General features: G+C 46.5%; 1 protein-coding gene across 3 annotated transcripts in view; it reads right to left on the reverse strand.

Annotated features, from left to right (window-relative positions):
* The window catches only part of TMCC2 (transmembrane and coiled-coil domain family 2), a 92,526-nt gene that overhangs the window by 53,491 nt on the left and 13,958 nt on the right, over positions 1-25,077 (reverse strand). For 2 of the 3 annotated variants that reach the window (XM_048826558.2, XM_048826557.2), the window contains one exon: positions 10,093-10,599. The exons of the other annotated variant lie outside the window; for it this stretch is intronic. In XM_048826558.2, coding sequence (XP_048682515.2) covers positions 10,093-10,599 — 507 coding nt within the window. The remainder of the gene's footprint in view (positions 1-10,092; positions 10,600-25,077) is intronic. 3 annotated transcript variants of the gene reach the window in all.

The following is a 25,077-nucleotide window of genomic DNA, read 5'->3' on the forward strand; positions in this document are numbered from 1 at the left end:
GTGGCTCTCTGCACAGGAATGAATTTCATCCAAATGTCTGTAAGGTGCTTACATACAATCTTCTACAAGCTGGGAAAGCGGTTTCATTGTCTTAACTCTCCCTAGCACATTTGATCGGGGGTTTTCACTTCAGGAAGAGGAAGTTCGGGTTATTTTAAAAAGTAGGATTGTTGGGGGGCTTCCTAGTCATAGGAAGTGGGGATTTTTTAGCCTGCAAAGTGTCGTTTTACTATTGATTTTCAGCAGTCTGGGAGCGCAAAACATTTTAATCATACCGAGCGACTCTCACCTGCATGTGACTCCCGCAGTCTGAATGGCTACTGGCTTTGCACGGATTTATAGCCCTAACAAAGGGACAGCTGTTTGGCAGAAACCCAGCAAGGCAGGCATCCTCTACAGTAATCTTCCTGGCTCCCAGACACCAGCCGGTGCATTCTCTCAGGCCACAGCCATTAGTTTAATTACAGTTAGAAATCTACACTGCTGAAATGCACGGCTAGATGCCCCATGGCTTTAGAGCAAAGAAGCACCTTTCTGAGTAACACTGAAAAGAGGGAGGGGAGGGAGGAGAGGCTAGATACAGGGCAAGATAATTTATGGCCGTGTGTGTCATGGACTCTGACATGATGAGAAATTCCCTTTTCTTGGTACTTTTCTGTGGATGCTAAAGGTTTTCTCGTTCCGTCCTTCTTTCTCCTCCCTCCCAAAGGGTGAACCAGGGTGTCAAAGGAGCAAAGGGCAGTATTTCTGCATGCTATACTTAGCATCACTGAGCCCAGCTCTCCCCTGCATGGCACCTTGTGCAGGCATTTACCCTTGTGCAGAGTGGGTGTCAAATGCTCCCATTTGGATATTTTATCCCCACTCTGCAGAGACATAAATGCTGACTCCAGAAGAGAGGTAGGAAAGAATCAGGCTCTGTAGTCAGACCTTGACCCTCCAGCTCCATGTGCTCCCGTTTCAATACAGATATTCACCCTTTATTATTATTTGTTTTGTGGTAACACATAAGGAGCACTAGTCATGGACCATGACCCCATTGTGCTATACAAACACAGAGCAAAAAGACAGTCCATGCTCCAAAGAGTTCTGGTTTTCTTCCCCTTCAGCCAAACCTTCCCCTATTAATGGCACCCCCAGGAGACCAAAAGTTTTGGAGAGTTTTCTTTACAGCCCAGCAGGCATATGCCTGTTTGGAGAAGCATGTGTCAGTAATGGGGGCAGGGCAAAAGAAGAAAGAGGAGCTCCGAACTCAGGAGCCCTGGCTGGCAGAGTCGGGACAGGGAGTTGGTACTGAGATTATTCTGACCGCTCTGCCATTTGTGTGTTTGTACTGTGGGAGTGCATGTGCGTATACTCATGTGTGCGTAAGTATTTTAAGCGCATGAAAGGGTAAGTGCATGTGAGTATGTGTGTGTGTGGGTGCATCAATTAATGTGTAAATGTACTTAAATGTATACGGGGGGGCAGGGTGTGAGGATGTATATGTAAAGATACGCGTTCATGCATATGTATTTATTAACCCTTTCACTACTGCTGGACCACTCATGTGTCTCGACTGCAGTTTTCATTCAGACTCCATCCATCTGAGCAGCACATCGGATTGCACCATGCACCACACCAGGGAGGAGCCGCCAATTTCCTGCCTGTACATAAACTGCCACCTAGCACGAAAGGGGTCACTAAAGAATAGACCCTGGATTAATTCCAAACAGGAGGCTTTATTTTTTCCCAAGGCTATGGACAAATAATTCGTGAGAGAGTTAATATTACAGAGCACTTGTCTTCCTAGAACACGTTTATTGTTTCCATTGCCCTAAGAAGGTCTCTCCGCCACAATATCACCTCTAATCTTACTTTTCTTTATCTCTTGTGCCTTTAATTATTCATCTGCCCTTTTTGTGCTCGTTTATGCAGCCTTATCAGCTGACATGAGCCCTGCTTTGTTTTCAAGTTCTGATATGTCAGTCTGAACTACCTGGTACGAAACTCTTGTGACAAGCAAACAGGGGTCAATGAGGCTGGGTGCTGCAGAAAAGGCCAATCCTAGACCATAAAAAAGGCCAGAACAAAGCAAAGCAAAACACATAACACAAGGGGCCAGAACAGATTCCCATGTCCAGTAAGTTCCTTTTTTACACTGCTCGGGCACTGCAAAGGGAGCTTTCAGGGGGGAGTGAATTTATGCACTACACTTGTTTGAAGGCGAGTGTGTATGTATACAGGTCTGTGTGCTTCTAAGAGCATGTCTGTGCCTGAGCAACTGTGTGAACAAGGGCTCGTGAGTATTATGTGAGTGTTTCCGTGTGTATTTGTAAGATGGTGTGTATGACCTGTGTGTGTCTGCGAGGTTGTGTCTCCATCTCTCAGTGTGTATGTGTGTGTTTTTTAATTTATGTGCGCAACTCTGTGTGCATCAGTGTGTGTTTGTGTCTGTGTGTAACTGTGTCCAGGTCTATTCATGTATGACTCTGTGTATATATGTGTGTGTGTGTATGTGTATATATGTGTGCGTTCCTAGAGCTTTAATTTCTGTAGCAGCTCAAAGTACGTACATAGAAAAAGCCAAATGCAGACAGCAAAAAAAAAAAAAAAAATTCTGTTGTTTTTGTTTCCATTGCCTCATCGGGCAATGAAAGGGTCCAGGTCATATTTCATTCCTCAGAGATTCAGTATAACATATAGAGAGAAATTCATTTCAGGCACCAAAGGAACAACCATAGGCCAGTCCTGCCGAAATTCATCTGTCCTGCTACCCTGGATCCCTTTCTTCTGATTGTACAAATCAGGTTGCCAGGAGGCTGCTGCATGGTATCTGCTTGGAACAGGAGGCTGTCACCTGGACCCGCAATCTCCCATTTGAGCCAACAAAGCTGTATCGGCATCCATCAGCAAAGAGAGCCGGGCCACAAAAATGAACAGAACACTGAGGATTGGGACCAGGGAACTAGTTTTTCCTCTTTGGGGTCCTGCCAGGCCATTGCTGATGTGAGTGCAAGGATCTGTTGTCATGACTTTTTCTATTTCTCGCTGTGAAATTACCTATGGATTTTGTTGCTTGCTGTAAGACAAGGACCACTCTGCACAGAGCTAGGCAGAGTGTAAATGGCTCACACTGAGCCTAATGCACATTCACCCGGCCACTCCAGCCCTATCCCGCCCCGCCCCACCCCACCACTCGGCCAGTGCACCTGGAGCCTGACCTGCAGCACCCCTACTAGTTCATCCCCGGAACCTCATCCCAGCATACAGCAACCCTTGTTAGTCCAGCCCAGAACCCCAAAGCACCACAGCCCGGACCTGCCACCTACCCGATGCACCTGAATCCAGACCTGTATCACCATCACCCCTTTGCTATTCCAGGCCTCTCCACCTCCTCAGCTCTGTCCACACACTTCAGTCTCCATCTGCAGCCATTCCTACTCTTCCAGACCTGGGACCCTCACCTCACCTCTGCCTGGCAGTAGCCTATGTTTCGAATCCTGGCCCACCCCCCACAGCTCTGCCAATTCACTCCAATCCTGACCATCTTTTCTTCCTCTAGGTCTGACCCCAGCCTATTCACATACCCAGCACTGCCCAAGTATCTCAACCCAGGGCTGCTATTCGAGGTCCCAGCTGTTCCTGAGGCCAAACAATGTTGCCCACTCTTGCGATTTTTGGTCTTTTTCTTAAAGTCCCAGCTCCTGGAGTCATGTTATCCCATGAGAATCTCAGCTTTCATCTAAAGCAAAAATAAGTTTCCAGCCCTCATGACTGCGGAGAAAAGCTTGAACATAGGAACTCTAAAGGCTCAAAACCCAGAAGGCAAATCAAAAGAACCCAAACTATATTATTTTAAGCCATGTTCCTGATTTTTGAGGGGCAGACTAGTGAGTTTTGGGGTTGGCGATGCTGCTGTGTGAGCAAGTGGCATTTCAGTCATGTCTGCCGATTGTGCAGCTGAGACCACCAAAATCATGACATGAGAGCTCCTGAATCCGCTTTGAACCACAGATCCCAGAGTGACAGTTTGGTGCATTGGGCAACTGCGCCTGAGAATGAAGTGAACAATAAACTCATCTTCTCCTCCCAGTCCCTCTGAGGCAACAGAGCTGAAAGCTGCTCCCAAGTAATGAGCAAGTGTCTTTTCCCTCACCGGCTGCACTTTGTCCTCAGAGTGCTGTGCAGCTGTGTTAATCTGCACTGTTTCATAATTAAGACGGCTAAATGCTAGATGGAAAGATCATCCTCTCTATTAGCTATGTGCAAAGCAATTTAAAAATCACTTTGGACAGTCCCAATTTGCAGCCACTTACCCTGTCTGCATACTTCTGTTGGCTGTGTTTATTGCTGATCCAGGATGAAAGCCTTCAGAAAATCTCGGCTAACAGGTGCCTGAGGTCTGGAGGTAGGAGACTCAACCCCCTACCCTGTGTGCTTGATCCTATACCATGTAGGCAGGAAATACTTCAAGCACTGTGCTGAACAGGCCAGGGGAGTGTGGGGGACCTGGATCTCGCATTAATGAGATGCTGCCACAGGAGCAGGAGAGAGGCCTGAGATAGGGGCATGGCGCTTAGCGCCCATTAAGCAGGATATGGGTCCCATATGAGACACATCCAGGCCCACGCCCCCTTTTTAAACCTTTCCAAGTAAGAAAGTGGGCATGCAAGGGGCGGGCATGCTCAATGCACTGTGCTACACATCGCACACAACCTTACATAGCCGCTGCTCATGCACAACACCACCCTGCATTCCCTGCTGAGCCTGGTGCTAAGACTTCCGGGATCAAGGCCTTTATGCAACACCAAGGATGTAAGGTCTTTGGGGGTCGCTGGATTGATTTATTAACTGTGCGCCCCATTCAGTAGCTCATGCCAAGCTGGCTGCATCGTAATAACAAACAACTAATAATAAAAGAAAGAAAGAAAATAATAAAAAAACCTCATGACACCATGAGGGCTAACGATGGAAAGGATCTGAAGGACGTGACACAACAGAGAAATGGAAATGATCATTAGCTGGCCCTATAGCACTTTCCACTCCTCCCCTGCATGCCTGGCTGCTGGGATGGAACATGGTCCATTTCCCCTTTCTCCCCACTCCTCCTGGATGCTTGTGGGGGGAGAGTGGAGTGGCAGGGGTTCCAATACATCTGCTCAGCTCTATCCTGCCAAATGCTAATTTTTTCAGTAGGAAGCAGTCTCATGATAAGTAAGTTCCTTGGGACAGAAATTTCTGGTACAGTGCCCAGCACAGTGTGGCCCCAATCCTGACTGTGGTCTCTGGGTCCTGCTATGATAATAAAAAACATCTGTGCTCTCTCTCTTTCTCTGTCTGGGACCCAGAATTTCATCTTTAAAACAACTGGCTATAAATGCAGCCCTTGCTTATCCCAATCTCTTCCAGGCAAATAAACAAGCTGGCATCCTTGATGTCTTTCCAAGCTCGGACACATTGTAGGAAGAGCCAGTGGTTCTCCAGGTCTTCTGCACCAGGCAGACACAGCTGTTTGTTTACAGTGAGAGAGAGGGAAAGTGAAGATTAAATGCAGGCATCAGGACTTCCAGGTTTTGTTCCCAGTTCTGGAGCAGATGTGATGTCTGATAGTTACAGCAGAGAACGGAGTCAGCCAGGATTCCTGGATCTTATACCTTAGTGTGGGAGACAGTGTGATCAGGAGATCACAGGAGATCAAGAGCCAGGATTCCTGGGTTCTGTTGTCAGCTCTGGGAGGGATGTGTTTCTGGTAGGTAGGGCTCAGGAATGGGAGTGAGGACCCATGGATTTGTCAAGAACAAATCACGCCAAACCAAACGAATTTCCGGCTTTGACGAGGTTACTGGCCTACTGGCAAAGGGAGAAGAGGTAGATTCTGATTTTGATGCAGTCGCAACATGACTTTCTCATAAGAAAACTAGAGAAATGTGATGTGGATGAAATTACCATAAGGTGGGTGCAAAACTGGCGGAAAGATTGTACTGAAAGAGTAGTTATCAATGGTTTGCCCTCAAACCAGGAGGATGTATATAATGGGGTCCAGCAGGGATATGTCCTGAGTCCAGTGCTATTCAAAATTTTCATTGAGGGTTTGGATAATGGAGGGGAGAGTATGCTTATAAAATCTGTGGATGATACCACGCTGGGAGAAGTTGCAAGCACTTTGGAGTACAGGATTAGAATTTTAAACAACCTGGACAAATTGAAGAATTGGTCTGAAATCAACAAAAAGAAATTCAAGAAAATTAAGTGCAAAGTACTGCCCTTAGGAAGGAAAAATCAAAAGCACAATATCAAAATGGGACTAGCTGGTTAGGCAGTAGGATTGCTGAAAGGGATCTGGGGCTTTTAGTGGATCATAACTTGAACATGAGTCAACAATGTAATGTACTTGGTAAAAAGGTTATTATTTTTATTGTATTAGCAGGGGTTTTGTACAAAAGACACAGGAGGTATCTGTCCTTCTCTGTTCACCACTGGTGAGGCCTCAGCTGGAATACTGTGTACAGTTCTGGGCACCACATTTTAGGGAAGATGTGGACAAACTGGAGAAGGTCCAGAGGAGAGCCACAAAAATGAAAATCTGACCTATGAGGAAAGGTTAAAAGAAACTGGGCACGTATAACCTTGAGCAAAGAAGACTGAGGGGGGAACCCGATAACACTCTTCAAATAGGTTAAGGGCTGTTACAAAGAGGAGGGTGAACAAGTGTTCTCCACGGCCACTGAAGGTAGCACAAGAAGTAATGGGCTTACTCTGCAGCAGGGGAGATTTAGGTTAGTTATTGGGAAATACTTTCTAACTATAAGGATTGCCCAATTTATGACCTACGGATGAAAAGCGCTGTGTAAGAGGTAGGTATTATTATGGTACGGGGCACTGAAAACACACAGAGTGAGATAGAGTCCCACCGCAACGAGTTTACAACTTAAAGAGACAACAGATAGGAGGGGAAACTGAGGCACAGAGCGGCAATGTGACTGCCCAGGTCACAGGCGGAGCTGGGAATAGTGCCCCAGTCTTCTGACACCCAGTCCAGTGCTCTACTGCATAGTCCATACTGTTCTTAATCATTGGGCTATAACCCATCATCGCAGCTGTTTAATTCCTCTCCTCTATCATGAGGGTATCTCCTCCTACTGGAGGGGAATGGACTGGATGATTTAACAGGCATTCTCCATTTACGATCCTATGGTAAATAACTGTATCTTTGACTCTGCTTCCCCCTGCCTGCCGCAGCTACTTTATAGGAAAACTTTAATCACGGAACAACGGGCAGCGTGTTAGAAAAAGCCATGGGGACAGATGGCTTAGCAGTCAAGTGACGTGGCACTCCTTAGGTGAAACGACCACGCAGTCCATTGTTCTCATAGCAGTTTGGGTCTCAAAAGCTGCTAAAGTCCTTATGCAGGATTTATACAGCTCTCCGCAAGATCCCCTTCTCTCTCCCACAAATCCCCTTCCCGGGAATATGCAACGGCACATTCCTCACCTTCATTTCACCCAGAGACATGCCGAAACAGCCGGCAGCCACCAAAACCAGCAGGCTTGTTTAGTTAGGTTGAGCTGCTAGCTAGCATTAAAATTCATCTCACGGACTGGGATAATTACAGCAGCTTCCTCCTGGAAAGACATCCTCTTTCCAAAGGTGCTTGGGCTGCTCTACTTTTCAGCAGGGCTCTGTCAAACGTGTGCGCTTTGAAGCTGTTGACAGGAAGGGTAGGGGGAGGCAATGGGCTAGGAGATCAGGATCTGGTATGTCGACTAGGCACTGTCTGAACTATTCACCTCATTGCTCTGGGGGATGGAAGGAGAGTTGTACATAAGACTTGAATCTGGTCCCACCAGAGCTATTGGGAGCAGGATTAGAATCTATCTCCGGGGAGCGCACAAATCTACCTCAGACTCTTCTCTCCCTGCTCCACAGGAACTAATGGCCTGATGACACTCTCTACATGAGCGGCATTTACATCAGCGAACCCAACTTCCAACATCCCTTCAGCATATCTAGGTGTGCAGCTGATAAGGTTCACGCTATCTAGCTAAGCATTTGAGTGCACGCATGATTGGTATTTTGGTGCCAGGTTAGATATCAGGATGATAGACCTCCCCCCCAGAAATACCTCAGACAGAAAGAAATAAAATCTCTGCCTATCAGTGTACACCTGATATGGAGGCTGCTTAAGACCCAGCCCCTGAAGGGTCCAATCCTGCAAGGTGCTTGAGCCTTCAATTCTGGGTTTTGAAGGTGCAGGATCAAGCCCTATGTGCTGCCAGACCTCTCTGAAGAGCACTTGAAAAACCCTGTGAAGCAGAATCCCATTCCTGGCACCCAGGGGCCATGAGTGGCAGGGCAAAAGCTTAGAAACAGGACTTGGGTTGAAGATATCAGACTGGATATAAGGCGTACATTTTTAATGGTGACAGTAAATAGCCACTGGAGCAATTTACCAAGGGTTGTGGTGGAGTCTCCATCACTGACAATTTTTACATCAAATTGGAGGTTTTTCTAAACACTTTGCTCTAGGGATTACTTTGGGGCAGTTCTCTGGCCTGGGTTACACGGGGGGGTGGGGTGTCTGTGTGTGTCAGACTAGATGATCACAGTGGTCCAGTCTGGCCTTGGAATCTATGAATTTTCACTCTCCGTCAGGCATAAGGCTGCAGATCTGGAGCCAAAGCCTGTCTCAGTTACACCCATGCACTCCCCAAAGATGTTCACATGGCAGTAACTCAGGACAGAACACTGTCGTGTAACGGAACACCCAGCCAAATAAGACCATGACTGCCCAACAAGCCAGCTGATAAGTTCATTAAATCAAAATGATTGCAAAGGGGGGATGAGTTATGAGTTAAAAATAGGCATTGAGGCCAACCCCAGGAGGAGGAGGAGAAATTATTGAGCACATGATGTTCTCTTTATGAGCTAAAAGATTCCCGCCCAGGAGACTACAGGGATTAAGCAGGAGCCCACAGTCTGATATTAGCTGAGTGGCCACTATGTGAGCTATGAGAAGTGGCTGGTTATGGTGCATAAGGCTTTCTGGACAATACATCGACCTGAGCATGCTTCTGCAGACAAGCTGCAACCATTGGGGGAGGGGAAGGGGAAGATAAGTACATTCCTCCCCACCCAATCTTTTTACCTTTCTTCGTGAGGTCCTCAGTGTAACTGCAGGACTCATGCATTTTCCCTTCTGGCTCCCAGACACCCACTGACACCACCCCCCAGGTCCTACTGCATTGACTCAGGGCTGGTTGACAGCAAGAGGAATTGGATCAAACTCCTCCTGGCTACAAAGTTGCCTGGGAATCCCTGCGCCTGAAATCACAGTCTGAAGGGATGACTGGCAGCTATGCTTCATGAAGGGGCTTCACAAAAACAGCAACACCAAGGGCAGCAGCTGGGGAGACCAGAAACTAACCACATCCGGACACAGCTTCCGTGCTTCTGTGTGTGTGTGTGTATGTGTCCTTCTGAAAGATGATCCCAACACTCCCCACAAAGCAAGCAATGCCGCAACGTGGTCAGACAGGGTACATGCAGGGGGCAGCGCAGGCTGAGTACCTCTCTACAGGATGCTGGCTGTGGCTGGCTGACTGTGTTGTACCCAGATATGATCCCATCGTTCTATACTCTTCCTGTTATAGGTTCTTGGGCCCCATGTCCTCTCTAGAGCAGACTCTAACAATCCCCTAGTTCACCTTCTGAACAAAGCGCGACCACTACATTAAAGACAGGGCCTATTAAGGGTGCTACAGGGTTTAATCCTACGGAGACGCTGGCAATTGCAGCCATCAGACAATCTGTTATTTCCTAGCATTAATGCCCAAAACAATGAGAGTCACAGTGGCAACCTGCCTGGAGCCTGAGGAACACACCTAATTTCCTTACAATGGAGCAGACGGCAGCTCCTGCATCTTTAATGTGGAGATACTGCCCATGAATACGGCAGGTACGTGGATCAATAAACACCATTGTGTGCTGGGACTGGCCTCTGTATTAAAGATGGGGCCACAGCATGGTAGAACTCTGCAGGCCATATTTGATTTCTCGTGGGGAGTGGGCCAGGCACTCCCAGGCTTACGTCTTTCCACGGTTAGCCCTACCTTGTCGGCGAGGCACTCCGACTCCTCCGGGAGGAGGTACACAGCCCCACTTTCAGCCAGCAAGATGGCGGTGTCTGTGGCAGATGAAGACCTTGGCCGGCCCTGGTGCTGATGCAGTATGGCTGTGAGGCTACTATCCTGGGGAGCCTTCCGGACCAGATGGGGGCTGCCTTTCTGGGGATCAAGGGAGCTGCTTTTGCTCCGGCGGCTGCCGCTGTGCAAGCTGCTCCCTCTCTTGATGGATGGGCGGGAGCGGATCTGCTGCAGCACCCTGTTGAAGGCAGTGGGGCGTACAGGGAGGTCGTGGAGGGACATGGCATAGGAGACACGGTGCATCTCTGGCGAGCGTTCCTTCTCATCAGGGGAGTCGTGGTCAGACATCCCGTAGTGCTGCGACAGAGAGTCCTGGGAGTTCTGGTGCTCTCGTTCCCGCGACCTGCGGCGACTGTGGAAAAGGTGCTTCAGGCCATGGCCAAACATGGAGCCTTCGGAGAGCTGCTGTATTTTCTGTGACAGAGGAGAGAAAACAAAGCACACGACCCACTATTATTATACCCTGGATTGTATGTCCCTGCTTTTAATCAGTCCATATACAGCAGCTAGATAGTACGGTGACGGAATGACAGATGAAAAATACCCTTTAATGACATTACAGCCCTGGGGCCAAATTGTCCACTGGGGTAAAGTGGTGCAACTTCAGTGAAATCCACTAAATAACACTGGGATCGGGTAAAAGAAGACACTGCTTCCCTGCTTGGCTGGAGGGCTTTCAGAAGGCTGGGACTGTGTTGAACCTGGGCACTTCAGCATGTGCTTTAGAAAGATCTCACTGCTTACAGCAGTTCCTTGCAGCATGCAGGCACAACAACCTGAATGAAGGCTGGTGTGGCAGCTGTAACTCCACATCTCTGTGTTCTTCCCACTCAGGTTTTTCTTTTGCATGTCAGTTTCCCCAAGCCCCCTATTTTTGCAGTTCTTTTCTGCCCTCCTTGCCTTTCAACCAGGATCCCTCTTCTCCCCATCCTGGGATGTCAAACCAACCAGATCCTAATGTTAGTGCCTTTCCCTTTGTCCAGTTCCCCATTGCACCCTTGAACCCCTCCTTCTTTTAGCAGAACATTACCATTGCCTCCCTCACTCGCACTATGCCATGGAGGTTCTGTTGCTTATCTCTGCTGGCAGAAGGGACCACCCTGCTCTTCCCAGATAACAGGTGCTAAGCTCTGCAGGCCTGTGAGAAGAACATGCCAGAGTCCCGTGAATAGCAGCACGCAGTGCTGCTATTGCCAAGCCTCCAGACCAGTTCAGGCTGCAGACATTTAAGTCAAACCTAGCTCTGATACACCTTGCAGGGGCCAGGGAGGAGTTAACTCCTCTAGCTACCAGATACTGCATTGCACAACAGGCATTCTGGGCAGAGAGATTCTCCTTCCTTTGAAGCACTACACATTGGCCACCATGGGAGGCAGGATATTGGCCTTGCTAGACTGATGGCCCTATACGCTTATGTAACAGCACCAACAGTCAGGGAGGGCAGCGTTGTGGTGCGGCAAGCGCGCCAGCCGCTGACTGTTCAGTAGACTTCGCTCTCATAGAAAGGAGCCAGTGACGATTCAAGATGAGGCAAGGTTATGGAAGAAGAGAGGCCAGAAACAATGTGGCATCTCTCTATAAAGATGACAAGGACACACGGTGAGTCGCAGCTCCACTCCGCTCAGCTGTGAATGGCTCCGATAGGATGTTCACTTCCTGTTAGGTTTCAGAGGAACAGCCGTGTTAGTCTGTATTCGCAAAAAGAAAAGGAGTACTTGTGGCACCTTAGAGACTAACCAATTTATTTGAGCATGAGCTTTCGTGAGCTACAGCTCACTTCATCAGATGTTTACCGTGGAAACTGCAGCAGACTTTATATACACACAGAGAATATGAAACAATACCTCCTCCCACCCCACTGTCCTGCTGGTAATAGCTTATCTAAAGTGATCAACAGGTGGGCCATTTCCAGCACAAATCCAGGTTTTCTCACCCTCCACCCCCCCACACAAATTCACTCTCCTGCTGGTGCTAGCCCATCCAAAGTGACAACTCTTTACATAGTCAAGTCGGGCTATTTCCTGCATAGATCCAGGTTTTCTCACATCCCCCCCACCCCCATACACACACAAACTCACTCTCCTGCTGCTAATAGCTCATCTAAACTGACCACTCTCCAAGTTTAAATCCAAGTTAAACCAGAACATCTGGGGGGGGGGTAGGAAAAAACAAGAGGAAACAGGCTACCTTGCATAATGACTTAGCCACTCCCAGTCTCTATTTAAGCCTAAATTAATAGTATCCAATTTGCAAATGAATTCCAATTCAGCAGTTTCTCGCTGGAGTCTGGATTTGAAGTTTTTTTGTTTTAAGATAGCGACCTTCATGTCTGTGATTGCGTGACCAGAGAGATTGAAGTGTTCTCCGACTGGTTTATGAATGTTATAATTCTTGACATCTGATTTGTGTCCATTTATTCTTTTACGTAGAGACTGTCCAGTTTGACCAATGTACATGGCAGAGGGGCATTGCTGGCACATGATGGCATATATCACATTGGTGGATGTGCAGGTGAACGAGCCTCTGATAGTGTGGCTGATGTTATTAGGCCCTGTGATGGTGTCCCCTGAATAGATATGTGGGCACAATTGGCAACGGGCTTTGTTGCAAGGATAAGTTCCTGGGTTAGTGGTTCTGTTGTGTGGTATGTGGTTGTTGGTGAGTATTTGCTTCAGATTGCGGGGCTGTCTGTAGGCAAGGACTGGCCTGTCTCCCAAGACTTGTGAGAGTGTTGGGTCATCCTTTAGGATAGGTTGTAGATCCTTAATAATGCGTTGGAGGGGTTTTAGTTGGGGGCTGAAGGTGACCGCTAGTGGCGTTCTGTTATTTTCTTTGTTAGGCCTGTCCTGTAGTAGGTAACTTCTGGGAACTCTTCTGGCTCTATCAATCTGTTTCTTTACTTCTGCAGGTGGGTATTGTAGTTGTAAGAAAGCTTGACAGAGATCTTGTAGGTGTTTGTCTCTGTCTGAGGGGTTGGAGCAAATGCGGTTGTATCGCAGAGCTTGGCTGTAGACGATGGATCGTGTGGTGTGGTCAGGGTGAAAGCTGGAGGCATGCAGGTAGGAATAGCGGTCAGTAGGTTTCCGGTATAGGGTGGTGTTTATGTGGCCATCGTTTATTAGCACTGTAGTGTCCAGGAAGTGGATCTCTTGTGTAGAAGCCCTCTACACCAACATTCCACACAAAGATGGACTACAAGCCGTCAAGAACACTATCCCCGATAATGTCACGGCTAACCTGGTGGCTGAACTTTGTGACTTTGTCCTTACCCATAACTATTTCACATTTGGGGACAATGTATACCTTCAGATCAGCGGCACTGCTATGGGTACCCGCATGGCCCCACAGTATGCCAACATTTTTATGGCTGATTTAGAACAACGCTTCCTCAGCTCTCGTCCCCTAAAGCCCCTACTCTACTTGCGCTATATTGATGACATCTTCATCATCTGGACCCATGGAAAAGAAGCCCTTGAGGAATTCCACCATGATTTCAACAATTTCCATCCCACCACCAACCTCAGCCTGGTCCAGTCCACACAAGAGATCCACTTCCTGGACACTACAGTGCTAATAAACGATGGCCACATAAACACCACCCTATACCGGAAACCTACTGACCGCTATTCCTACCTACATGCCTCCAGCTTTCACCCTGACCACACCACACGATCCATCGTCTACAGCCAAGCTCTGCGATACAACCGCATTTGCTCCAACCCCTCAGACAGAGACAAACACCTACAAGATCTCTGTCAAGCTTTCTTACAACTACAATACCCACCTGCAGAAGTAAAGAAACAGATTGATAGAGCCAGAAGAGTTCCCAGAAGTTACCTACTACAGGACAGGCCTAACAAAGAAAATAACAGAACGCCACTAGCGGTCACCTTCAGCCCCCAACTAAAACCCCTCCAACGCATTATTAAGGATCTACAACCTATCCTAAAGGATGACCCAACACTCTCACAAGTCTTGGGAGACAGGCCAGTCCTTGCCTACAGACAGCCCCGCAATCTGAAGCAAATACTCACCAACAACCACATACCACACAACAGAACCACTAACCCAGGAACTTATCCTTGCAACAAAGCCCGTTGCCAATTGTGCCCACATATCTATTCAGGGGACACCATCACAGGGCCTAATAACATCAGCCACACTATCAGAGGCTCGTTCACCTGCACATCCACCAATGTGATATATGCCATCATGTGCCAGCAATGCCCCTCTGCCATGTACATTGGTCAAACTGGACAGTCTCTACGTAAAAGAATAAATGGACACAAATCAGATGTCAAGAATTATAACATTCATAAACCAGTCGGAGAACACTTCAATCTCTCTGGTCACGCAATCACAGACATGAAGGTCGCTATCTTAAAACAAAAAAACTTCAAATCCAGACTCCAGCGAGAAACTGCTGAATTGGAATTCATTTGCAAATTGGATACTATTAATTTAGGCTTAAATAGAGACTGGGAGTGGCTAAGTCATTATGCAAGGTAGCCTGTTTCCTCTTGTTTTTTCCTACCCCCCCCCCCAGACGTTCTGGTTTAACTTGGATTTAAACTTGGAGAGTGGTCAGTTTAGATGAGCTATTAGCAGCAGGAGAGTGAGTTTGTGTGTGTATGGGGGTGGGGGGGATGTGAGAAAACCTGGATCTATGCAGGAAATAGCCCGACTTGACTATGTAAAGAGTTGTCACTTTGGATGGGCTAGCACCAGCAGGAGAGTGAATTTGTGTGGGGGGGTGGAGGGTGAGAAAACCTGGATTTGTGCTGGAAATGGCCCACCTGTTGATCACTTTAGATAAGCTATTACCAGCAGGACAGTGGGGTGGGAGGAGGTATTGTTTCATATTCTCTGTGTGTATATAAAGTCTGCTGCAGTTTCCACGGTAAACATCTGATGAAGTGAGCTGTAGCTCACGAAAGCTCATGCTCAAATAAATTGGTTAGTCTCTAAGGTGCCACAAGTACTCCTTTTCTCTTTCCACTTCCTGTTAGCATCACAGCTCTGTGGCTCCACAAAACATCTGTTCCTGCACTTTCACTAGAGCTGGAATGCACCAAAGACTAGTCAAGGTGGTTCAGTGCTCAGTAATACTTAACAGCTAGCACTTACCCAGTCCCTTATGAACTTCTCCTAAGTAAGCCGCAGTGGGCATCTCTGCAGCACTAATCCCATTTCACAGGAAGGATGAGCAAGAGGGAAAAAGGCTACCCGGCTCTCCCAAAGCAACAGAGGGCATAAGGATCAGAGCTGGGATTAGAATGCCACAGTCCCGATTCCCAGCCCTAGACTCAGGTATAAAGTCATGGCTTATTTCCGCGCAATGTATAAGACAGTGGCTGCTCTGTAAAGTCCCACCGAGGTTCCCACCCTGGCTTTGTGCATACTGCCGGTAGCGAGGTACAAAAGCCCTTTCAGAGTAGAGGGGCCCAGAAGGCCCCATTCCAGTGAGCTGAAATGAACAAAGGCCTGGGAAATGGTCTAGTAGTGGAAGAGAGGAAGCAGTTCTGGGGAATTAGGAGTTGGATGGGGGAAAACCCAGGCACACTGTTCCTTTAAGGGCTTGGGATCAGCAGCCCTGTAATAAAGGTTGGGTTAGGGCTCCCCTCCCTTCCAGCCAATTAGGAGGAGTGCACATTGGAGGAGGGCAGTATATAGTCTGCCTTCTCCAGCAGAATAAGGGAGATGCTGGCAAGAGGAGATTGTTAGAGCCATAAGGTCAAGTTCCAGGGAGAGACAGTGATGAGCTGTGACAGAAGAGCTCAGTGTAGAGCCAGGGGTAAGTGTGATCCTTTGGTTTTCAGTGTTGGACTTTATTGGTGGAAATGTTTTCAACTGTTTGTGGTCACTAAACTAGCCCCAAGTAGAGGCTTGTAGGACTTATAAGAGAGGTTGTAGGGAGGTCTGTAAGGGGCCCTGGAGAGGGAGGATTCTCCCTGAAAAGGGAATTCTGACTATGAGAGACTACTCAGTAAGAAGCAACCTTGTTAAATGCCCCATCCAAAGACTTCAGGCACTAATTCTCCAGTTTTACCTATGCAATCTCACTAATTTCAAGGGTGTTTCATAGGTATTGCAGTGAGGAAAATTTGACCACTTGGCTGTATTTTAGCCATGAAGTGGAGAAGAGAACTGGCTCCATGGTGAGGAAAGAACAGTTTGGGATATACAGGTATAGATTTTTTTTTTTAAAAGCTAAATCTTAGAGTCAATGTGACAATTTCTCACAGCCCTGTAAGGATTCTTACTCTTAGCACAAGCCCCAGGAAAAAGAATGAGGCTGTTCTTCCTAATGATTTCTGATGATTAAACACACCTGTGAGGTTTCTCTACAGAACCTTTGGAAGGGTTACCATGTAAGGGCCTGATCCCGCTATCAGATCTGCACAGGAGACCCCCTGTGTCCCTACAGAGTCCTGGTGAAATCAAAGATCATCTGTGCAGGCACAGGGATGCAATGCCAGGACTGAAGGATTGGGGTCTAATTCACCCCTCCTGGAGCCCAGCTGGCAAACCCACTTTTCAGGCAGAATCTTGTCACACCATAGCTAAGCTTGCAGAAGGAAACTCTGCCACCATCCCTCCATGCCCATTGCAAGGCATGATAGGTTCTAAATTACAGATCCACTCCTGCAGGCCTTCCTCAGGCAAAACCCTAATCTTCTAAGGCAACCAGCCACCCCAGAGGTGCTTATTTGTGATACCTTTATTCATTTCAGGGCAGATCCTCCACTGGTGTAAACTGTCCTAGCCCCACTGAAGTCAATAGAGCTATGACAATTTATACCAGTTGAGGATTTTTCCCCTAAGCTGTGAGTAGCTCCACTGAAGTCAATGGAAATACTTGGAGTAAAGCATTACCCACTATGAATAAGAGCATCTGGCTTTCATTTTTTTTACTTCTTGCATAACAAACTCCAGTAAAAGCCAATAGGAGTTTTCCCCAGGTAAGGGGCTGAGTGGGGGGGGGGGGGGAAGAAGGACCCAGGAATTAGCCCAAAATAAGTAAGTTCAGCTAACCATTTTCTCTGAAAAGTTCATGCAATCCCTGAAATCTTCACTGTATGACTGCAACATAAAGGAAAAGAACATAAAAATAAAAACCCAACCTTTTCTTTAGCTAGAAAAACTATAGTTACTAGTTTTTTTTTAAACTTTGCTGCCAATGCATGACAACGCACCACCTGTCCTGATCAACATGCTCCAGAAATTAAACAGCTGGAGTTCTGTCAATGTGCTCTTCCACTTCTTGAAACACAGACTGCAACTGTCTATGCCTCGTAAGATTAAACTGCAGCTTGTGGTCCAGGTGGAAGAGGTGAGCAGCAACCTGGAGACTGCAAAAGGCTCCTCACACTGCACAAGATTGTTCCAAGACATTCTTCTTGTATGGGACACCCATTTATTCGTGCCCAGAGACTACAGGTATTTAAACAGGTGCTCAGTTTCTGACATTAGCTGGGTGGCCACTATGTGTGAATTATAAAAAACAAAACAAGCTGGTGCCTTTCTGCACGATATATCAGTTTGGTCATGCATTGCTTGGCTATTCGCAATAGCTACAGAAAAGAACTGGTAATGGGATATAGCAGGCAAGATTCTGATCTTGAAGCTTGTCTACAAGGGGAGCTATTCCCAATTAACTGCATGTGTGGATGCTCTTATTGTGGAACAAGAGCGCCTTATTCCAAATAAAAGGGGATTTGGAATCCACTTCCTACCTTATTCTGGACTAATTTTCAGGTGTAGAAAACTCCCTGGTTACACCAGTAAAAACGTAACACCCAGATTTCTACCTGTTTAAGTGAGATCAGGATTTAGCTGATTGCCTTCAACCTCCACATCACCAATTCATATCTAGCTAGTGACTGACTGTTGCTGCCATTGGATGGCTGCTCAGTGACCTCTGTGAAATGAGCTTGTTGGGTTTCAGTCCAGCTACCAGTAGGTCGGATGATCCCATCTCACAACCCACCATTCTCATTGGCTGGGGGCTGAATGAGCTATGGTAGCTAGCTTATCCTCTCACCCCTCAGGGCAGCATCTCTATATCCATTCAGGCCTGAGGCTTGTTGGCAGGACAATGTGAGGGAAGCCTGCTGTGTCACTACCTGTGTGGTCTCTGCTTTGAGGCTAGTCTGAGCACTTCAGTGCAGTATTGAAATCCTTACCCTATGGAGGCAATGGGAGTCTTACTAGTTACTTCAGTGAGGCCAGAATTTTGCCCCACGACTGCTGATGTGTCACTTTCACCTACATGCACATTTTCTCCTGCCTGAAAAGATGATGTGATGTGGGCTCAGAACCAAGAGCTGCTTTTAGCAAAGCCACCAAATTCTGGAAAGGCAGCTGTGTTTGCAATACAAATTCTACAGGAACTTGCAGGTGACTGCAATATTCCATGGCTGGCCAAAAAAAAACCCCTGCAAAAAACCCAAAACTGTTTATAAACCAGAGTCTAAGTCCATAATCGTTCTGCTTCTGATATTTACAAGAATCAGAGTGATAACTAGAGAGAATTACAGCACTAGCCACTACAATTACACCATAGCCCAAAAACTTTAATCCTCTCATTATCCAACCATCATGCAGATGATATTCCCAAGGTTCTACCTGAGAAAAATGTAACAAATCCGCTGTGCTGTCTCTACTTCAGGAAATCGTGATCTAAAGTTTATTCTAGTTAGAGTTTCTATGGAAACAGAGACAGCATTAGATAACCATAAACCCACAGATTTTTACCATTCGGATAGAAGGTTTGTTTGCCCTTTAGAAGCTCCCTGGGAAAAGAAATGACCAGCCTGCATGCTTTGAAAGTAACAAAAAGAAAATAAAAGGAGGCTTTGAGAAAGGAGGGAGAGAATAAAAGAAAAAGATAACTTTGATAGCATCTAGGAGTTCCAGTTATATCAGTTTTTCCAATGGATACACAAGGCCCGTATCTTTCACTGATGTACACTGGCATAGCTATAAAGATCCAATGGCATTAAACCAGTTTACATCACGTAAAGATCTGGAGTGAAATCCTCTACCACTGACGGCAATGGGAGTTTTGCCATTGATTTTAATGTGGCAGGATTTCACCCCTGACCTACAGCTTTTTCAGTAGGTTCTAAGCATAAAAAAAATCATTTTGGCCTAAAACTGGTCTTAAAAGTCATCCTGGTGATTACATCATCCCAAATTTTTGAGGGGCTGTACCCACAGGATGCTCAAAGGAGATCTGCATGCAGAGAAAGTCAGAATCATGTATTGTGTTGGATGGGGCAGATTCAGTGCTACATTGAAGTCTTGTAAAAGTAAAGGAATTTACAAGGAAATTGATCAAAATAAGTAAAAAAAAAAAAATTCTGTTTTTAAATACGTGTGAGCCAAAGCTTTGAGTCCTTCAGTTTTTAGTTGGTTAAAACTTCCACTTGTTTCCAGTGACTTTAGCCTCAGTAAGGACTTGAGGGTTTGGCCCTATATACTTTAATCTGAAAGGAATAGAAAAGAATAAAGCAACTGTTCACTAGAGTCTTGTTTAGAAATAGGTTGGGAAATGGCTGGTGCTCATATGTTGGAGAAAACAACTTTGTTTTTCAAAACTTAACTTTACAGATGACTAGCCCAGAAAGCAGAATAAGCCAATTTAACAAACAAAAAAGCCTTTAAAAAGTGAGCAACATAGGCTGAGACCGTGGGTGGCCAAATCGCCTTAGAAAAATCTCCATCATAAATCTTTATAGACTATGGTGACTTTAGAGATTGTTTCATAAAGGAATTAAGTTTCTGAAGTCTTCATGCTGAAGTTTGATATAGTTTGATAAAAGGAATATCATCCAAAATATCTATGAATCAAGGCCAAAAAATTCATGGCAATCTGTTTGGTTTAAAAAAAATCCACTGTTTCAAAAAGTGACTAATGTACAAATCTCCATGACAGATCTCTTAGGCTTCAGATCTACCAATTATGCCTTGGGCTTTTTTCAGTACAAAGGCCCTGATTCTCCTCTCACTTATACCAGTTTGATTCTATTGACTTCACAGGAGTTACTCCTGGTTTACACCAGTGCGTGTATGAAAGGAGAATTGGGCCTGAATTGTTACTAGCTTTGGCAGGGTTAAATCAAAGGTTTTCACCTTGTTTGAAAATGGTTCTGGATTAAAAATGGTGTTTCACCCTATTCTCCTGTTAACTATTTACACATTGATAACATTTTAACAACCAGTTTTATCAAACACAAATGAAGAAACAGGAGGAATTTTGTAAATACTAAGGGACTGCTGGAATTTCAGATATCTTATCAGTCACTATCTGAACCTCCTGGTTGTGTATTCCTTTGTATACCTAAATCTTTCAATCAAGATCTGCAGCAGTGGCTCAAAGCACAGCCTTCATATACCATGTAAGTCCCACTTTATTTCTTTAATACAATTAATATCACCTAGAGGCTCCAATCAAGACTGGGCCCCCAGGGTGGTAGGCACTGTACAGACACAGTGAAAGATGCTTCCTTTTCCAAAGAGCTAAACAGAAACCCACAGGTGAGGGAAACTGAGGCACAAAGAGGAGAAGGGACTTGCCCAGGTTCCCACATCATGTGTTTGGCAGAGCTAGGAACAGAATGCGGGTTTCCTGACTCCCAGCCCTATGATCTATCCACTAAGCCCTGCTGCTCTCCTGTCTTCGTTGGGACTTAAATTGTATAGACAGACTCCAGTGCTGGTGCTCTCACAGGGGCAAATACCATCCCAAATAGAGGACTTAGTTCTTTAAGACCATTTCAGATTGCGTGTGCATGGACAACTAACTCAACTCTAACCCTGAGAGGTCGGGGGCCAGGCCAATCTAGGAATAGCTAGCAACTCTAGTGGAAAATCAGACAGGCCCTATTAAATATTTCAAATGGTCTCTGAGCTTCTGCTGGTGGCTCAATTGGTCCCCACTGGTCTCTTGCAAGTTTCAGCTGGAGGATGGGTAACCCCAACAGAACCACTGATCTCTTCCAAAATGTTGCTGACCAATTGGACACAGTGGAAATTTTTCCACATGGAAATTCGATTAGCTATTGCTGATGCCTATGCCATGCCTATCCTTCGGAAAGCCAGGTGCCAGCACTCGGCAGTCTGCTCCCTTTCACCAGCTCCACCTTCATATGGGAAATAAAAAAGATGGCAGTGACTTAAACAGTACAGAGCAATGGGTATATACACATATATTATCCAAAACAAGACTCTCCTGTATGCACGCTTCTCCCCCAGGGGAGAAGATGAGAGAACAAATGTGACAGATGTAAATCACACTGCTTGGTGCATTACTGGAAGGTGCTGATACTCCTGTAATGAGCACAGTATAAGAATCTATATAAAAATAGAATCTTTAGCACCTGTAATTATTTTTCAATAATGCTGTGACCTGCTCAAACGCCAAACTTGGAGTGAAATTTGAAGAAGGGCTTCAAAGCAATTCAGACTTTGACCATGTCCCCTTCTCCTGCCCCATGCATTAAAACAGCTAGATCTGTATCCTAAAGAATGCAATTCCTCTCAACGCACAAGCATTTCACCCTCTCCTGTCACCTATTTGTTTTCTGAACTGATTCCAAAGAAATTAAGAATCAAACTTTTCCTTGCTGAGGGGTGAAAGCAAGGCTGGCTTAACTGCTTGGATGATGATGAATATCATAGGTGCGTTTAAGCTGAATGCACCTGTATTTTCATTGTCCGAGGTACAAGCAGGTCAATTGCCCTGGTTCTGCGGCTGAATGCAGCCTCTATCTTGTTGAATGTACTAGACCTATCCAGAACACTGTTGGCTTCAGTGGAATGTTCTTAATGGACAAAGGTGAGTTCCTGAACCGCAAGGGACATTCAAAGTGAGCAGTAGCAGGGGGCGTAATGTGTAAAGGGGATTCACGGTTCTAAACCTGACCACATGTGTGAAATTCTCCCCTCTGCAGCCCAAGACCTGTGCACCATCCCCCCAGCTCCCTCTGGAAGGCTCAAAGGGGATTGTAGTGGCACAGGGTTTTGTGGCCGCTCACTGCATGGGGTGAATTTCATCTTGTGTGAGGTCACGTGCATGAAAGGAGAACGTGAAGGAACAACGGCATGTTGATGAGCCCAAGAGATCTGGGATCCTGTGGAAGGTTCAGTTAACCTGAGGCCTCCTCCTAGATGAGGCATGTAGATACATTTTGCCAGTAAGCCCCAGCGAGGCCTTTAACAATGAAAGCATGGAAATGTTAATGCTCACGAACGCAAGAGGCTGATATGTAGAAGCACAGTGCAAGCTTCCTCCAATTGCTAGTCCATCAATGCAACACCATCCTGAGCCAGGAAAGGAAAACAGGGCTTCCCCCTACAGAGACTGCAACACCACAGGGCAAGGTACTTTTGCTTTTGGCTGAGACCACCCACACTCATATCATTTGATGTAATTCACATTTGAACCCAGAACCTCTAGATGTGTGAAATGAACTTAGGTGCCACCCTTTTAATCTACTCCATGCCTCCCCACACCCAATGAGCAAGACTACAACTGATGTAGAGTGTGGTCAGTTGGTTATAGCAGGGAACTGCGAGTCGGGAACCCTGGGTTCTCTTCCTGGCTCTGTCACTGACTTGCTGTGACTTTAGGCAAGGCACTTCCTGTCTCAGTGTCCCTATCTGTAAAATGGGGATGATGATCATCATTCAGACATACCTCCCCACGCTATGTGAGCATGAATTATTAACGCTTGTAAAGTGATTTGAGATCCTTGGTTGAAACATGATGTGGAAGGAAAATGTCATCATCATTATTAATTAACTGCCTGGAGTTCTTGCCTCTGAGCAGTGTGAATCGTTAGAGAACCTACTCACACCCTCACACTTTTGAAACAGTGGTTGACATTAGCCAGGGTCATGCAGCACAATCCCCTCTATGTGCATGAGAAAGAGGCAGAGGGAATTGGAAAGGTCTGTGCCTAAGTGTGCTAAGCAGCATCTGATAAATAAGACCATTCCAGTGACCAAGGTACTTCTGTTCAGGCCATTTGACTGCAGGGACATTCAGGTAACTTGGGGGCAGGGACTTAACTTACCTTCATGGTGTCCTTTGAATGGCTGATGCAAAGGAGTGAATTCCAACATATGTGGAGGTGATGGCTTTTGTGGGGGAGGAAGGAAAAGTGTCTTATCTTCCCCCTCTAGGCAACCCATAGGTTGGGAGCATCGATAGTCTCTGGCTGGAACTGCAATGAGGGGCCTTGTAAGGCTCTCTAGGAGGGGAATCTGGAAGAGGGGGACTCTTGGCAGGTTCCTTTGTGGGGTCCAAACCCACACGACACAGACCCACACGAATAAGGAATAAAAGAGCAAGAGTAAAAGCTGAGTAGAAAGTTCAGGGTTTGGCCCCAATGAGCGTTTTTCCCTGGGGAAAGTCTAGGTTCCAACTGAGTTTAGCTTTTAGGGTTTGGCTCCACAGACCTGATCCAGTGCCCACGGAAGCCATTGTAAGTTTTTCCGTTGACTCCAATGAGCTTTGGGTAAGACTGTTTGCAAGGAGTCTAATCCTGATCTCACTCTAGGCCCAAACTGTCTCCTCCATTACAGCCAGGGAGCTGCCACTGATTCCATTGGGAGTTGCACCCAGGTGACCAGAAGCAAGGGCTTTGCCCTAGGAAGATGAATAATTCTGTCTTTAAACCATGCTACTACAAACTCATGTCACAGTGACAACACTAAACCGCAGCCCAGCCCACAGAGAATGAGACCTTACCTATGAAATCCTGCCCACAAAGTCAACCACCCCACCAGGGAAAGTCTGGGTAAAGAGCACCATGCCCTGATAGCAATAAACTGACCAAGCTGGAGGAGGTAAGTGCTAAAGTCTGTGATCCCCATCTAGGCACTGTCAACTTCAAGCCCAGATCATCTGCTATGTCCAGCTCAGGGACTGCTCTAATCTATGCCAGCTGGTTATGGCTTCCGAAGGACTCCCCACCAGCCAGAGACTGCCACAGCTCAGCGTACTCTGGCTGCTCCCCTTGCCCCAGGATGGGGTGTGGTGCCAGAACTGTCTACGCTGGCTCTGCAGAATTCCCCTGTAGCAGAGTGGGAATGTGCAGAGGGGATCTGGCTGCTTTCTGCTCCCTTCGCACACTGGAGCAGCACAAAGCGGGTCTGTTCTAGAGCTCACGGAAGTCAATGGGAGGGTTTCCACTGACTTCCACGGGCTTGCAATCAGGACCAAGGAGAGGAGTGGAACTCTGGATGGAGCCTTCAGCTTTCCAGCTGCTCTTAACTTCCAAGGCCAAACACATGGAGGCATGGGGACCATTAAGATTGACGTGGTGATGATTTTAGATCAAAACCATGGCTGCATTCAGCCCCTGGTTTCTGTGGCCATCAAATTCATCCAATTACAGACAAAAGAGAATATACACAGATCTTCACTGCCTGGGGAAAGGCAGGAATGAGATCTAAGGGGTAAAATGCCTTTATGATACATCCCACCCCCCCGGACACTCTGTCTACTGTCTCTTACAGTAAAAGATCTGAACAATTTCTTTGGCAGTATTTTGTACAGATTCAGCCTCTCTGCTGCAGAGCTCAGAAATATCTACCACCTAACATATTTTTAAGCAGAGTTGTGTCCCACATCTGCTCTTCTTGCCAGGACTTTTTTGGTCATGGGAAGCTTGCTCATACCAAAACAGCAGGGTTCTTAATTGTGTAAGAAAATCTGCCATGCACTTGCAGTGAGGGGGGGACCAGAGAAGTAAGGAGACTGGCAAGAACAGAAAAGAGCCTATTGTTTCCAGGTTGCTAGCACAAATCCAGCATAGGCCACTGGTGACTGAAAGTTACCATCTGATCAGTAGCCTCTGAGATTGTTTGGAGGGTAGGTCT

This window comes from Caretta caretta, chromosome 21, assembly GCF_965140235.1.
Source record: "Caretta caretta isolate rCarCar2 chromosome 21, rCarCar1.hap1, whole genome shotgun sequence".
Taxonomy (NCBI): Eukaryota; Metazoa; Chordata; order Testudines; family Cheloniidae; genus Caretta; species Caretta caretta.